Source organism: Elephas maximus, chromosome 12, assembly GCF_024166365.1.
Source record: "Elephas maximus indicus isolate mEleMax1 chromosome 12, mEleMax1 primary haplotype, whole genome shotgun sequence".
NCBI lineage: Eukaryota > Metazoa > Chordata > Mammalia > Proboscidea > Elephantidae > Elephas > Elephas maximus.
Window position 1 is genome coordinate 42,880,481 of NC_064830.1, and position 16,664 is coordinate 42,897,144.

The 16,664-nt window shown below is 45.2% G+C and overlaps 1 protein-coding gene across 3 annotated transcripts in view; it reads left to right on the top strand.

The window, feature by feature from the left end:
- Positions 1-16,664, top strand: part of EFR3B (EFR3 homolog B) — a 108,918-nt gene that overhangs the window by 72,930 nt on the left and 19,324 nt on the right. For all 3 annotated transcript variants that reach the window (XM_049903980.1, XM_049903981.1, XM_049903982.1), the window contains exons 5-8: positions 8,448-8,569; positions 13,885-14,034; positions 15,266-15,400; positions 15,900-15,978. In XM_049903980.1, coding sequence (XP_049759937.1) covers positions 8,448-8,569; positions 13,885-14,034; positions 15,266-15,400; positions 15,900-15,978 — 486 coding nt within the window. The remainder of the gene's footprint in view (positions 1-8,447; positions 8,570-13,884; positions 14,035-15,265; positions 15,401-15,899; positions 15,979-16,664) is intronic.

Here is a 16,664-nt window from a genome sequence, read left to right on the forward strand (position 1 = left end):
TCTCTTTCTCTGTCTCCTGGTTTCAGGAGCTTTTCAGCACAGGGATCCCAAGTCCAAAGGATGAACTCCGCTCTTGGCCCTTCTTCCTTGGTAGTGGTGAGATCCTGTCTTTCTCGCCTCTGGGGATGGCTCATTTAAGCCTAGCCAGGATAGCAAAACTGACCAATCCCTTTGGTGGGCCACAATTACCTATTTGCACAGTCCCGCCCAATCACTTGGGTGGGAGTTACAAGACCATGATGAGAAAGGCCACACAAAAGCGATCCATTGCACTGCAGTTATCCATATTCTAATACCTAGAACCTGTGAGTCTTACCTAATATGGAAACAGAGCTTTTGCAGATGGGATTAAGTTAAAGATCTTGAGATGCAGAGATTATCCTGTATTATCTGGGCAGAGGGAGATTTGACACACAGAGAAGGAGGTGATGTGAAGATGGAGGCAGAGATTGGGGTAATGTGGTCCCAGGACACTAGTACAGATGTTTAAGCAGTAAGTGCTATGTTGTTGTTGTGTGACGTACAGTCTGTCCCGACTTATAGAGACCTATGTGACAGAGTAGAATTGCCCCATAGGGTTCCTAGTCTGTAATCTTTACTGGAGCAGATTGCCAAGTCTTTTCTCCCTCGGACTGGCTGGTGGGTTTGAACCACTGACCTTTCAGTTAGCAGCCGAGTGCATAACCATTTTGCTGCAAGGGTTCCTTGTGAGTGCTACAGAAATATTTAATGTTGTTATTACTTAAAATATAGGTGGTACCTGCTTGTTTCCCATGTTGCTACCATCCACAACTGACCTTAGAGATGAGGCACTGGCCTGGGGTGGTTGCTCCTGACACAACTTCCTGTGTCTGTGGATCTGTGCCTTTTGGTGCCTTTTGAATATTTTGAAGTCTTCCAACAGAATAAGGCAGTGGGCAAACCAAGCTAAACAAGCTTCACAAGAACTACATTTGACATTTGTTTTTCTAATACAGTGTTTTTCTGTTGGAAAGTACAATGAGTAAAGTCACCAAAATATTAAGAATGGAACGCTGCTTTTTAAGTGGTGTTTAGGATGCATTTGTGCATTGCCCCAGCAAATTATTATTAAATGATTGTATAGTGCTGAATCCTGTAGGACCCAGAAAAATTTCTAAGCTTCCTAGAAATAAGAACCTACTAATAATATGCTTTCTTTGGATTGGGCACAAATGTGGATCTCTTCCAGTCCATTGGCCAGGTAACTATCTTCCAAATTTCTTGGCATAAATGAGTAAGCGCCTCCAGCGCTGTATCCATTTCATTAAACATCTTAATGAGTATTCTGTCAATTTCTAGAGCCTTGTTTTCTGCCAATGCCTTCAGTCCATTGGACTTCTTTCTTCAGTACCATCGGTTCTTGATTATATGCTACCTCCTGAAATGGTTGAATATCAACCAATTCTTTTTGGTACAGTGTCTCTGTGTATTCCTTCCATCTTCTTTTGATGCTTCCTGCCTTGTTCAATATTCTCCCTATAGAATCCTTCAGTATTCCACTTGAGGCCTGAATTTTTTCTCCAGTTCTTTCAGCTTGAGAAATACTGAACATGTTCTTCCCTTTTCGTTTTCTAATTCCAGGTCTTTGCACATCATTATAATATTTTACTTTGTCTTCTTGAGCCGCCCTTTGAAATCTTCTGTTCAGCTCTTTTACTTCATCATTTTTTTCCTTTTGCTTTAGCTACTCTACATTCAAGAGAAAGTTTCAAAGACTCTTCTGACATCCATTTTGATCCATATTTATGCCCATTCCAAAGAAAGATGATCCAACAAAATATGGAAACTATCGAACAATATCTTTAATACACACAAGTAAAATTTTGCTGAAGATAATTCAAAAGCAGTTACAGCAGTACATTGACAGGGAGCTGCCAGAAATTCAAGCCAGATTCAAAAGAGGATGTGGAACGAGGGTTATCATTGCTGATGTCAGATGGATCTTGGCTGAAAGCAGAGAATACCAGAAAGATGTTTAACTGTGTTTTATTGACTATGCAAAGGCATTCCAGTGTGTGGATCATAACAAATTATGGGTATAACACTGCAAAGAATGGATCCAGTATACTTAAATGTGCTCATGAGGAACAGTATATAGACCAAGAGGCAGTCATTCGAACAGCGGATACTACGTGGTTTAAAGTCAGGAAAGGTGTTCGTAAGGGTTGTATCCTTTCATCATACTTATTCAGTCTGTATGCTGAGCAACTAATCCAAGAAGCCAGACTGTATTAAGAGGAATGTAGCATAAGGGTTAGAGGAAGAAGGCTCATTAACAACCTGCAATATGCAAATGATACATCCTTGCTTGCTGAAAGCAAGGAGGACTTGAAGCACTTACTAATGAAGACCAAAGACTACAGCCTTCAGTATGGATTGCACCTCAACATAAAGAAAACAAAAATCCTCACAACTGAACCAAAAAGCAGCATCATGATCAATGAAGAAAAGACTGAAGTTGTCAAGGATTTCATTTTACCTGGATCCACAGTCAATGCTCATGGAAGCAGTAGTCAAGAAATCAAATGATGTATTGCATTGGGCAAATCTGCTGCAAGAGACCTCTTTAAAGGGTTAAAAAGCAAAGATGTCACTTTGAGAACTAAGGTGGATCTGTGCCTTTTGGTGCCTTTTGAATATTTTGAAGTCTTCCAACAGAACAAGGCAGTGGCTAAACCAAGCTAAACAAGTTTCACAACAACTACATTTGACATTTGTTTTTCTGATACAGTGTTTTTCTGTTGGAAAGTACAACGAGTAGAGTCACCAAAATATTAAGAATGGAAGGCTGCTTTTTAAGTGGCGTTTAGGATGCATTTGTGCATTGCCCCAGCAAATTATTATTAAATGATCGTATGGTGCTGAATCCTGTAGGACCCAGAAAAATTTCTAACCCATTAGGAATTTCTAAATTTCTGACCCAACCCATGGTATTTTCAGTCACCTCATATGAATATGAAAGCTGGACAATGAATAAGGAAGACTGAAGAAGAATTGATACCTTTGAATTAATATATTGGAGGAGAATATTGAATATTCCATGACTGCCAGAATGAACAAATCTGTCTTGGGAGAAGTACAGCTGGAATGCTCCTTGGAAGCAAGGGTGGCAAGATTTCGTCTCACATACTTTGGACATGTTTTCAGGAAAAACCAGTCCCTAGAGAAGAACATCATGCTCAGTAAGATAGAGGGTCATCAAAAAGGAGGAAGACCCTCAATGAGATGGATTGACATAGTGGCTGCAACAATGGGCTCAAACATAACAATGATTGTGGTGAGGATGGTGCAGGGCTGGGCAGTGTTTTGTTCTGTTGTGCATAGAGTCGCTATGAATCGGAACCAACTCGAGGGCACCTAACAAGAACGATAATGTGCCCGGAATTCACACAGTTCCCATTATTCCAGGAGCTCAGGGAACTTCTCTTAATTTTCTGTACTTGGTTCGCATTCCTAGGAGATAATGTATACATTTTTTAAAAAAAAGAAAACAAATGTTCGGCCATTTCTCCTGGTCTTATGGCAATGGCTGCTGGGATTCCCTTCCCAGCCCCATGCTCCTTCCCCTCACCACCACTCCTCCCCACCTGCAGGTTAGATAGGAACCGCACCTAGCTATTGCTACTTACATACAAATTTGACTTAAAGACAGATTTAGGAAAGGAAGTCATTTGTAATCATAGTCAAAATATTTTAACAGCCTGCATGGCACAGGTAACAGCCAGTCAGGACTGGTGTCAACAACTGCTCTGTCGATGGGTCCTGACTGGCTGGAAGTTCTGCTTATAGATCTATGCTGCCTTTTTTTTTTTTTTTTAATCGCAATGAAAATATGCGTAACAAAACATAACGTCATCTCAACGATACCTACATGTACAATTCAGTGACATTGATTACATTCTTCATGTGGTGCAACCATTCTTCCTAACCTTTTCCAAATCACCCGCCACCATTAACATAAACTTAATCCCTGCAAAACACAGACTCTCCCTTCCCCCTCCCTCCCATCCCTGGTAATTACTAATCAGCTTTGGTTTCTATATGTTTGCTTATTTTATATAAGTGAGATCATGCTGTATTTGTCCTTTTGTGACTGACTTATTTTGCTCAACATAATGTTTTCAAGGTTCATCCATGTTGTGGCATGCATCAGAACTTTATTTCTCTTTATGACTGCGTAATATGCCATTGTATGTATATATCGAATTTTGTTTATCCATTCCTCTGCTGATGGACTTTGAGGTTGTTTCCACATTTTGGCTATTGTGCAAAGTGCTACAATGAACGTTGGTGTTGGTATACAGGTTTCTGTTTGCCGTCCTGCCTTCACTTTTTCTGGGGATATACTGAGGATTGGGATTGCTAGATCACCTGGTAGTTCTATATTCAGCTTTTTGAGGAACTGCAAAACTATTTTCCACAGCAACTATACCATCATACCTTCCCACTAGCAATGGATGAGGGTTCCGGTTTCTTCCCAACCTCACCAATGCCTGTTGTTTCCCATCTTTTTGATCATTGCCATTCTAATGGGGGTGAGGTGGTATCTCATTGTAGCTCCATGGTACTTTGAGGAAGAAGAACATCACAGTTGAAGGGGAATAGGAATTTGGTGTCACAATTTCACAAAGATCAGGAATCCATTCAGAGAAGTAGGCTGGTTGCGGGGGCGGGAGGGCAGGGGAAACCAGGTCACCTGTCAATGATCCTGTATTTCTTCCAAGTGTGGGCCTCAGACCAGCCCATCCAAGCCTTCTGGGGATCTTTTTAAAAGGTAAATTCCTGGGCCTTCCCCAAGACCTCTTGGTTGAGCATGTCTGGGGTTGGTACCAGAAATCTGCATGTTGACAAGACCTGCCTGACTGCCCTATGGAGTGTTTGAAAACCAGCTCTCACTCCTCCAATCCCATCCTACCCAACCCGTACCCTCACTAAGACCCAGCTACGGTCACTGTTTGCTGCTTCCTTGTCCTCCCTTGTTCTTCCTTAACAGTATCCCACCTTTCCCAGCGACTCTCCTGGGGTCATCTGGCCTGAGGCACTAGAAAAGCAAAGAGCAGGAATAAAAGCCTAGAGAGGGTTTACAGGGAGGAGTGCCTGCCTGAGGCGCCTGCCTGGGGTACAATGGTGAAGGAATGGTTGAGGGCACAGGCTCTGAGGAGGCGGGGTTACTCCTGCAGCTCCTCAGGCAAGTGACTGGACTTTTTGGGGGTCTCGGTCTCCTTGTCCATAAAATGAGAGTAATAATATCTCTCTAATGTAGAGCCCTTTTAAGAAATAAAAGCGATGACTCATAGTGACCCTATAGGACACAGTAGAATTGCCCCCATAGGGTTTCCAAGGCTATGAGCACTATATGGTCGCTATGAGTTGGAATTGACTCTATGGCAATGGGTTTGGTCTGGTTTTCTCAGAATCTCTACGGAAGCAGTCTGCCGCATCTTTCTCCCATGGAGTAGCTGGTGGCTTTAAAAAGCTGACCTTTCAATTAGCAGCCAAGGACTTAACCACTGCGCTACCAGGACTCGTTATGCATTGGGTAGCGCCTGAAGTATATAAGGTCTTAAAGGTTCATTGCCATTAGTCCACAAATGCCCAAATTGGTGAATTCGAAGTTTGGTCTCTCATTCTCCTGACACACATCTGAGTCTATGTAATCACTAAAGTTAGGGACAAGGTCTTTGTTTGACTGTTTCTTCCCTTTTATTATTGGCCCTCCTCCTCTCTCTCATCTTCCTCCCCACCCAGTGTTGTTCTAATTATTATAAAGTATGTGCACTGTTAAATGCATACGGGTAGTCTTATTTTAAGCTGCCTCATCTAGTTTTGGAAACCTGCCTCACCTAGCTTTGGAAACCCTGGTGGCATAGTGCTTAAGAGCTTCAGCTGTTAACCAAAAGGTCCTCAGTTCGAATCCACCTCGTATCCACCTCGTGCTCCTTGGAAACTCCATGGGAGCCTTTCTACTCTGTCCTATACAGTCACTATGAGTCGGAATCGACTGGACTGCAACGGGTTTGGGGTTTTTTTGTTTGTTTGTTTCATCTAGTTTTGAAGTAAAATATAAATAACAAAAGGAAGAGCCTTTGAGAAGACTAGGCTGCTTATTTCCCAGATGGAAAAACCAAAACTTAGGAGTTAAATGTCTTACTCAAAGGTCCCACCACCAGTCAGAGGCAGATCTGCATGTGGTACCCCTGACCAGGCCCAGGCCGGCCTTCTGTCGGGGGCATGCAGCCTGGGGGCATCCTGCCTGTGGTAGCCAAAGCCTGGGAATCAGCGCAAGCCTGTGTTCTAGCCTTGGGGGGCTTTGGAAGGCCTTGTAGCCAGAGGCCCATTTAGCATTGTTTCTAGAACTTCTGAACTCACACATAATCAATAACCATGTGATTACATGGATTATCACCCGTCTCTCCAGCATAACCACATCAATAATGCAAGCAATGCATGTGGATTCAGTGCTAATAACTAATATTTATTTCCAAAGATATGTATGCGTTTCAGATATAACTGGGAAGGAAAAATTTCATATGCTTTGTATGTTGAGATTTTATCAGTCAGTAGAAAAAAAAGTGTATATTTATTGTTGCAAAGGCAAATCACCACAATAATCAATGATGTTTGTGGAAGCTGCAAATTTGTAATCCAGAAAAAATTATTGGCAACTTTTGAGTAGTTAACTTGGGAAGCAGATTGACAATTAATACTGAATATTACACGAATATATTAACTAGAGAACTTTAGGGAGGGTAGTATATCCTTTTTGAACCAAGAAATTTTGTAAAAATTTTAATGATAATACAAGGCAGAATAATGGAGAGTGTATTTTATTATAAATCTGATCTTTTTAGGATTGTTTGGGGTACTAAATTTATTTCATAAAACAAGATATTCTGTAAGAAGTATATTTGATTTTTAGTAATTTAGCTCCATTTAGGCGGTGGTTCTTGCTCTTCTGCAGGACTCAGTTGAAACCGTCTCTTTAGAATTACAAATGTGCAGCACTGTAACAGAGCCTAGCAGCCAGAGTCTAGCAGCCGAGAATACCGAGCAATGCTTAAAACCAGACCAAACCCCGTTGCCGTCATCGAGTAGACCCTGACTCATAGCGACCCTACAGGGCACAGTAGAACTGCCCCGTGGGGTTTCCAAGTAGCAGCAAGTGGATTCGAACCGTGGACCTTTTGGTTAGCAGCCGTAGCTCTTAACCACTGTGCCACCAGGGCTCTGAGCAATGTTTACCGCACTAAAATGTCAAGCTTTAAAAATCCACTAAATTTTTTTTGACAATAAAAATAGCAATTACATTTTTTTAAATCAAATCTCAGATGTATTCTTGTTTCCCAGAGTTCCTTTTGCTCAGTTCCAGTATTAACCCTCAGCCGTTCAGTCCGTGTGTGTTCGGTGCTGCTCTCGATGTAAAAAGCGGCAGCGGAGCTTCGGGTAGCTGCTTCATTTTCCCTCCTCCATTTTTTTTTTTTTTTTTTGTCCTCTGTTCCCCCCAGAGGGGCAGGGCTGAGAAGGGCCATTGTATTCATTTCCTGGGGCTGCCCTCTAATAAAGTACCACAAACAGGGTGGCTTAATGTAAGAGAAATTTATTCTCTCATAGTTCTGGAGGCTAGAAGTCGGAAGTCAAGGTGTGGCCAGGACCATGCTCTCTCTGGAGGCTCTAGGGAAGACACCTCCCTTGCCTCTTCCAGCTTCTGGTGGCTGCCAGCAATCCTTGGTGTTCCTTGACTTGTAGCTGCCTTCCTCCAGCCTCTGCCTCCATCATCACTTGGCCTCCTTCCCTGGACGCCTCCTGTGGCTTCATGTGGCTTTTTTTTTTTTTTTTTAATTGTGGTAAATATATTTATGTACCAAAACATTTACCAACTCAACAATCTTCACATGTATGGTTGAGTGATGTAAATTAAGTTCATCATGTTGTTCAACCATCATCCTACCTATCTATTCTGAAATATTTCCAATCCCCTTAAACAGAAGCTCAGGATCCTCTAAGCGTTGAATCCTCTTTTCCTCCTTCCTCCTTCCTCCCCCATGGCCTTCTTGTAAGGACTCCAGACACTGGATTTAGGGGCCACCCTAATGCAGTATGACCTCATTTTAACTAATTATATCTGCAAAGACCCTATTTCCAAATAAAGTCACATCCTGAGATCCTAGATAGACATGAATTTTGGAGAACACTATCCAACACAATACAGCCACGTTTTCCAGTCTTGTGTGGATAAGAAAGGTGAGCAGAGGTTGGAACTCAGAGCTCCCAAGTATGCTGTGGGAGGTAACTGGAGCTGGGTTCCCTGATGTGTGCTTCCCATGGCTTCACTGTGGTGGGAGGAACAGGGTTATGGGGATGCCATGTCACACAGCCCTGAAGGTGAGGAGGACAATGGGTGTTTTTCTCTCTCTTCTCCCTGACAGTTCGTGAAGTTTGCCAACATCGAGGAGGACACTCCATCTTATCATCGGAGCTATGATTTCTTTGTGTCCCGGTTCAGTGAAATGTGCCACTCCAGCCACGACGACTTGGAAATCAAGACCAAGTGAGTAGCGGGAAGCGAGGGAGGCCTGTTCAGCTCATGACATTTGCCCCCATGGGTCTTAGGGAGTTCCAGTGCCAGTGCTTGTCTGATCACATTGGTGCTACTTCTGCTGTGTTATTGCTGGGAAGAAAACCCCCATGAGGTTGTGGGAACAGAAAAGGAGCAAGAGCACCTGGACTTATTCGGGCAGGCAGTCAGCGCTGGCCTCCAACCCCTGGTTCCCAAAGGAACACCTCTTGGGCCAGAAAAAAGGGCTGGACTTAAGCTAACGGTACTTTGAGCCCAATTTGACAGCCAATAGCAAAACATACACACACACCCTGAACACTTTCTGTTATTCAGAATTATATACATTTATTCATCCCTGAAACACAGTCACTCACCATTATTCATCAAAATGTACACCCAGATGACCAAACACTTAGAGGGACAGAGTAGCTAGGGCTGGGGCCTGGGGACCATGGTTTCAGGGGACAGCTAGGTCAATTGGCATAACAAAGTTTATCAAGAAAATGTAATGCATCCCACTTTGATGAGTGGCATCTGAGGTCTTAAAAGCTTGTTAGTGGCCATCTTAGATGCATCAATTGGTCCTAGCCCACTTGGAGCAATAGAGAATGAAGAACACCAAAGACACAAGGAAAATATTAGCGCAAGAGACAAAATGGGCCATATAAACCAGAGACTCCATCAGCCTGAGACTAGAACTAGATGGTGCCTGGCTACCATCAATGACCATCCTGACAACGAACACAACAGAGAGTCCTAGCTGGAGCAGGAGAAAAGTGCAAAGCAGAACTCAAGTTCACATTAAAGAGACCAGACTTAATGGTCTGACAGACTGGAGGAACTCCCAAAACTATGGCCCCTGGATGCTGTGTTAACCCAGAACTGAAACCATTCCCAAAGCCTACTCTTTAGACAAAAATTAGACTGGACAATAAAACATAAAATAATACTCACAAAGAGTGTGCTTAATACAAGCAGATACATGAGACCAAATGGGCAGCCCCTGCCCAGAGGCAGAAAGAGAAGGCAGAAAGGGACAGGAACTGAATGAATGGACGCAGGAAACCTGGGGTGGAAAGGGGGAGTGTGCTGTCACATTATAGGGATTGCAACTAGTGTCACATAACAATATGTGTATAAATTTTTGTATGAGAAGTTAACTGTAAACTTTCACCTAGAGCACAAAAAAAAAGTACACCCAGATCAATTAGAAAAACCAGAGTCCTTACATCAGCAAACTCCCCTGCCTCTCTCACTTTATCTCCTCACCAGAAACCTTCCAGCCACCGTGCTTTGTGTAGTCTGTTCCTATGCCTGAAATGCTTCCTGCATAGCTTACCCCCTCACCTCCTTGAGTGTCCCCTGTCAATGAAGCTTCACCCTGAATGTCCCCACACACTCACACCCCTCCCCCTTATGCAAAGTGTTCATCCCCTGCAAACATGTTTTATAATTTTCTTACTGTGCGTCTTACTCCTTGTCTGTCTGTCTGCACTAGAATGTAAGCTCAGTGAGGGCAGGAGTCTTTCTTTGGTTCACTGACACATCCCAAGTGCTAAAACAGTGCCTGGTGACAGTGGGCACTCAATAAACATTTGCTGAGTGAATGAGCAAATGAATGCTTCCAGATAAAGTCCTTGAGTTAGGGAATACACTTTCACATACACATGCTCAAACTTGGAAAAAATAATTAACTCATGGGAAAACACTCATTGACATAGAAATAAAATCCCTCAAACAAATCACAAAGAAATTTCCCTGAATATATGCTGACGCAGATACATAAAGCAAGGCACACAGAGTCAGCTTGATGGATTAATAAATAGATGTCTCATGCCAAATAGATGTCTCGTGCAAAAGAATAGGAAGGTAGGTCCCTGCCTACGAAGAGTGAGTTATCAACTTAGAGAGGCCATATGAAACTATAGAATATGTTTAAAAGAGGAAGAAGAGGAGAGGAAGGGGGCAGGGGCTAAACTGTTCACAGCAGTCAGCATTGCAGGAGGAGTTAGGTGGGTAGGCTGAAGTTGTCACCAGGCCAGCAGGCCAAGAGCAGACACATTCTCCATTGGTTGTTCCGGAACTCAGATGATGCTGCTGCCTTCATCACATCAGCACCTCAGAGGGGTCGCAAGAGGGCCAACTTATGGGTGTCCCCTTGCAATCAGCTTCTCCATGGCTGATGATCTGGGTTGGAGGAACAGGAAGTGAGTGGTGTCCAGGCGATTTTTCCATCCCCAAGTTTGCCAGTTCCCAGTGCTTCCAAGACAATGGAACACCTGCTGGGCAGGTCCCAGGGCTACTGGATGGCAGTCTCCTGGCATCCTCGCTGTCCCCTGTCTTGAACCAGTCGTGGGCTTTCTGCGGCTGGGCTTCCCCAGTCCTACGACAAGGCTAGCAGGAGCTAGGGGAGGAAGGAGCCCCTTGTCCTCTCCCCAGTGTTGACTTCCTGAGTAATTCCCTCACTGCAAAATGGCTATGAAGAAGCAGAAGGGGCCAGAGCAGGTGGGGCATGTCCAGAAACAGGTGTTGCAGAAAGTGTAAAATTGTAACTAGTGTGGCCGTAACAGGTGCTGACTACTTAGGCCATGCCAGGCTTTCAGTAGGGGAATGGAAGAGACACCCCTCATACTGCTACCCACTCACACATACACTCACTCACACATGCACACTCACACATATACTCACACATGCAGACACACATACACACGTGCACACATTCACACACACATACATTTACACTTTCTCACATTCGCTTACTCATTCACATACACACACAATCAGTCTTCATCACGAGGAGGAGAAGGCGCAAAAGCAGACATGGTCAGCACTGCATTCTGACGGCGTCAGGAGCTTACTGAGCATCAAGGGTAGGGTTACCAAGGCTTACCCCTGGCAACCAGGCAGCACCATTAGTATCCTCAGACTACGTACCACGGCAGTCGCCTTCCATGAGAGGAAGGCCTGCCTGGGTGAGAGGAATCTTCTGGCACCGGTCTCCTTCCTTCCTTCTCCTTTGGCCTCTCTCTATGTACACCCTATTCCCTGAGGTCTCCTGTTCCTCATTCTCAGCCTTAGCAGAGGACAAGCCCAGAGCAGTGACAGATGTGCTGGGTTCCATCAGGGCATCATCACTGCGTTATAGTGTTGTTATTGTTAATTGTCGTCCAGTTGGCTTCCACTCATGGCAGCCTTACGCATAACAAAACAAAGCGTTGCCCGGTCCTGCGCCATCTTCATGATCATTGGTATGTCTGATGCTGTCGTTGCAGCTATCGTGTCAATCCATCTCGTTGAGGGTTTTCCTCATTTTCGCTGACCCTTTAGCAAACATGATGTCCTTTTGTAGCAATTGGTCTTTCCTGATGACATGTCCTATAAGCAAGTGAGCCAAAGTCTCTCCATCCTCGCTTCTAAGGAGCGTTCTGGTTGTATTTCTTCTAAGACTGATTTGTACGTTCTGGCAGTCCATGGTACGTTCAGTATTCTTTGCCAACACCACAGTTCAAATGCATCAATTCATCTTCTTCCTTTTCCGTTGTCCAGCTTTTGCATGCATATGAGGTGGTTGAAAAAACCGTGGCCCGAGCAGGCCAGAGTAGCACCCTGCTGATCCCACTTAAAACTGAAGCTGAAAATACAAATGGCAACTAAACGCTTAGAAAAAAATCCTTAACTCCAATACTAATCAAAAGGGTGTGAATTAAGATAGCTATAAGAGGCAACGATTTTTCTGAGCCATAAAATTGAACAGATGTTTACAGGAGATGGCAGCACTGGTGTGGATGCAGAGACAGTGTTCTCCTGCAGTTTGTGCATCGGTGGGGAGAATCATTCGGCAGCATTTGGGAGCCTTTCGTTCCTTATCTTTCGATTTAGTAATGCTACTCATGGTAATGATTCAAAACATAGTAAAACATTTTTATACAACGATATCCGTCATAGCATTATTTATGGTAGCAAAAATTTGTAAACAACTTAAATGATCCATAGTAGAGTAGTTTAGAAAGTTTTTATGCTAATATGTCACACAACCATTCAACATATTTATGAAGAATTAATGATATGGGAAAATGGCTCTAATATCAAAAAAAAAAAGAAAACCCCATTGTCATCGAGTCAATTCTGACTCATAGCAACCCTACAGGACAAAGTAGAACTGCCCTAAAGGATTTCCAAATTTTGGTTCGAAACTGCTGACCTTTTGGTTAGCAGCTGAACTCTTAACCACTGCACCACCAGGACTCCCCTGTAATACAATATTATGTGAAAAAAGCCAATACAAATTAAATCTGCAATAGGTTCCTATATGCACAGATGGAAGGAAAGGCACTGAAATGCTGATAATGGTTATCTTTGAGTGGTGACCTTCCTGTTGCTGTCGAGTCAATTCTGACTCATAGTGATGCTATAGGACAGAGTAGAGCTGTCCCGTAGGGTTTCCAAGGCTGTAATCTTTACGGAAGCAGCCTGTCACAGCTTTCTCCCACTGAGCAGCTAGTGGATTCGAACCACTGGCCTTTCAGTTAGCAGCTGAGCACTCAATCACTGTGCCACCAGGGCTCCTTGTGGTGACCATAGGGGTACATTTTCTCTCCTCTATACTTTTCTACAACTAGCACATATTATTTTATAATCAGAAAATAAGGAGATTGGTTTAAAAAAGAGAGAGAAAAACTTGAGTCTGGAATAAGTGGGCTGTGAAAAGGGCTCCCTCCTGCGAGGCCATGCTGACCCTGGGCTAGCCCAATGGGATGGAGAGTGAAAAAAGGGCCCCTTCATACTGTTTCTCAATTTCTCCTCCTGTTTCTCAGCCAACCTAGCCCAGCCAAAAACCTTTTGTGCCTAGAGAGCCTGCCAGCTCTCTGCTTCTCCCTACAGATGCTCCTCCCCCCCGCCCCCAAAATAAGTTGCTCATGATCCTAGATTTTACCTCATCAGTTCTTGGCAGTGCTTTGAGCTCTTATATCTTGGGCCCAAGTGGAACAAACCTAGGCGAGTGTTAAAGAGAGGGAACCTAGAGCAACCAGCACCCTAGGGATGCAGCCAGGGTGGTAGCAGGGTAAAAGCAGTCTGGGAGTATCTGAGACGAGCAGAAGACATGGCTTCCTGAGGTCATGTCCACCAGCACAAGAAATCAGCCAGCTGGAAGGTCACGTCCTGTGAAACGGAGAAGGTGGTCTCCATTCTGCCCTTTGACTGATGGACACATCTCTAACCCCTGAACTGTGCTCCTCTCCTGCCTCAGAAGCTGGACTTCTCGGGCTCGAGGACTTTGTGGTCCCAATTTGCCCTTTTCCTTACAGGATCCGAATGTCGGGCATTAAAGGCCTGCAAGGGGTGGTGAGGAAGACGGTGAATGATGAGTTGCAGGCCAACATCTGGGACCCACAGCACATGGACAAGATCGTCCCCTCGCTGCTTTTCAACCTGCAGCATGTGGAGGAGGCAGAGAGGTGAGCAGGTGGGCCAGGGTTGGGCTGGGAGAGTGGAGACACCAGGCCCTCCCAGGCAGCTCGGGAACCACATGACTCAGGCTGGTCAGTAAAACCTAGGCTCAAGGCCAGGGATCTTGGCATTTGAGGCTTGTTCTGCCAGTGAGTCCACAGCTGGCTCCGTAGGAGACTTGGGTGTAGCACTCTGCCAGCCTGCTGTTGCCCTTAACATCTGTGTTAACAAAGGCAGGACAATGATGGTGCTGGACACCCAGGGGGCAGGGGTCTGCTGGTCAGAACACAGAGAACCCAGAGTGGGTTACCTTTGTCTCTCTGGAAACAGCAGGCCAAGGAGGTTTTAAAATGCCTTTCATGGCTCCAGTTACTAAGGACTTTCCCTCCGGCATTCCCTTCCCCTCATTTCCTGATGGTATCTCATGTGATGGTTTGACCAGCCAGCAGTGGCAGCCACTCAAGAGGAATTGGCAGATACTGAATTTTAACCTGGGAGGCCCTCGGCATGGGATTCATTCCCATCCCTGCCCCTTGCTCTTCCCCTCTGTGAAATGGGATAGAGGCAAGTATTGATGTTGCTGACCCACCGTGGCTGAGCGTGATGCTGGCTGAAGACCCTGGGCTTCTCACTTTCTGTCAGGGAAAAGTAAGTGTGCTCTCTGGTGGCCAGTTCGGGAATAACAGCTCACGGTGCAATCTCCATAGTCTGGGGTGGGAGAGACCTGGGGTTCCTTATTCTGTCCAGTTCTGGGACTTGGGACCCTGTGACTTGGTACCATTAAGTCACGCCTGAGTCAATTACCATGGCTTTCCTTTCTCCTGCTTCTCCCGCTGCCGCTTTTCCCTTCTTCTTTCTCCCACTTTCTTTTGCTTTCTCCTGCCCTCGTCTGCCTCCCACTCTTCATGTCCCTTCCTGAGCCTGTGGTGCATCGGGCACTCCTGGTCTGTGCTTCATGAGGCCCATAGTGCTCAGGAATCCTTCCCACAGAGGCATGTTGGGCCTATCCTTAGAATTTCCAGAAAAGGACCTGTTTCCCTTGTGCCCTAGTCTTACCACCCTCCGGGCTGTTCACATGTTTTAGTTCCTGACAGTCCTGACTATTCCTGTTACCTAGTGTAGCCTGCATCAGATTCCTGCGTGTCACCTGTCATCACTGGCATGGATAAAGCATAGACACCCAGGGGCACACAAAGCCTGACCCAGCCTTGCATTCCATCCTTCTTTGTGTCCCCACAGCCGGTCCCCCTCACCCCTGCAAGCCCCAGAGAAGGAAAAGGAAAACCCTGCCGAGCTGGCTGAGAGGTGCCTTCGAGAACTGCTGGGCCGGGCTGCCTTTGGCAACATCAAAAACGCCATCAAGCCTGTTCTCATGTGAGTGGCTCCTCCCACACTGAAGCCTTCAGCTTTTCAGTCTTTCAAACCCCCAGTATGTCCTCACTGACTCCAGAAAAGATGGAGGCATAACAGCTGTGACGCTGTGGCCAAGGAGCACTGGGGAGATCCCAAGTCTGGGTCATCCAATCAGCTGGGCAAGCCGGTCCCATCTTTGTGCTGAGGACCCTGCATTATGAAAGCAAAAGCCACCACCCAGTGGCAAGGGCAGTTTCGGGGAGAGGAGGGCATCTGAAACTGAAGGAAGATGCCTGGTTCATTCCTGTGTCCACAGCTACAGACCCTAGTTCCTTGATCTCTCTCTAGCTCAGGGGCTGGGACTGCCTGAGGGCCCTCATGATTCCCTTCTCTCGCCTGCACCCCACAAGCCCTTTCTCACTCACCTGGAGCTGTGTGAGGGGCCCCTCTTCCCCCAGACCTCTCCTCTCTGACATCACTTGTGTTTCATCGTCAATCCCCCGTATTCTCGCCCTCGCAGCCATCTGGATAACCATTCTCTCTGGGAACCCAAGGTGTTCGCCATCCGTTGCTTTAAAATCATCATGTACTCAATTCAGGTATGGTGGCTCCCCTGGCCCAATGGTTCCTCATATCCTAAGTTCCTAGTTGTCTAAATTAGTGCTGCTTAAATTAGCTGTGGACCGGTTTAATTTCCAATACACCATCAACTAATACTTCTACAAAATACAATCAAAAAGAATTCCTAGAAAAATGAAATGAAAAACTCCAACTACAAACCCATCAACCCCGTAGTTGGCTTCCACAGCCATGTCAAATTGCCTACTAAACGCTTACTCTCAACTTCTGTACTAATCTTGGTGTAAACACATCTCAAACATCTTGAATGGGCACCAGTCCACAGGCCACCCTTTGAGCATCCAGCTCTAGTTGCCGTCATGTTGATTCCAACTCATGACCACCCCATGTGTGTCAGAGTAGAAGTGGGCTCCATGAGGGTTTTCAGGGGTTGTTTTTTTGGAAGCAGATCACCAGGCCTTTCTTTCAAGGCACTCCTGGGTGGACACAAACCTCCAACCTTTCAGTTAGTAGCCGAGCACATTAACTGTGTGCACCACCCAGGGCCACCCTTTGAGCAGCACTGAGCTAAACCATATGGCCTCTCATGGCCCTTACCAGGAAGACCTGAGGCCAGGGGAAAATGACAAGAAAGAAAATATTTTAAAAATGGTTTTTGACCCATTTGAAATGAAAGGGCCCAGGAAAAATGTGGAAACCCAGGTCT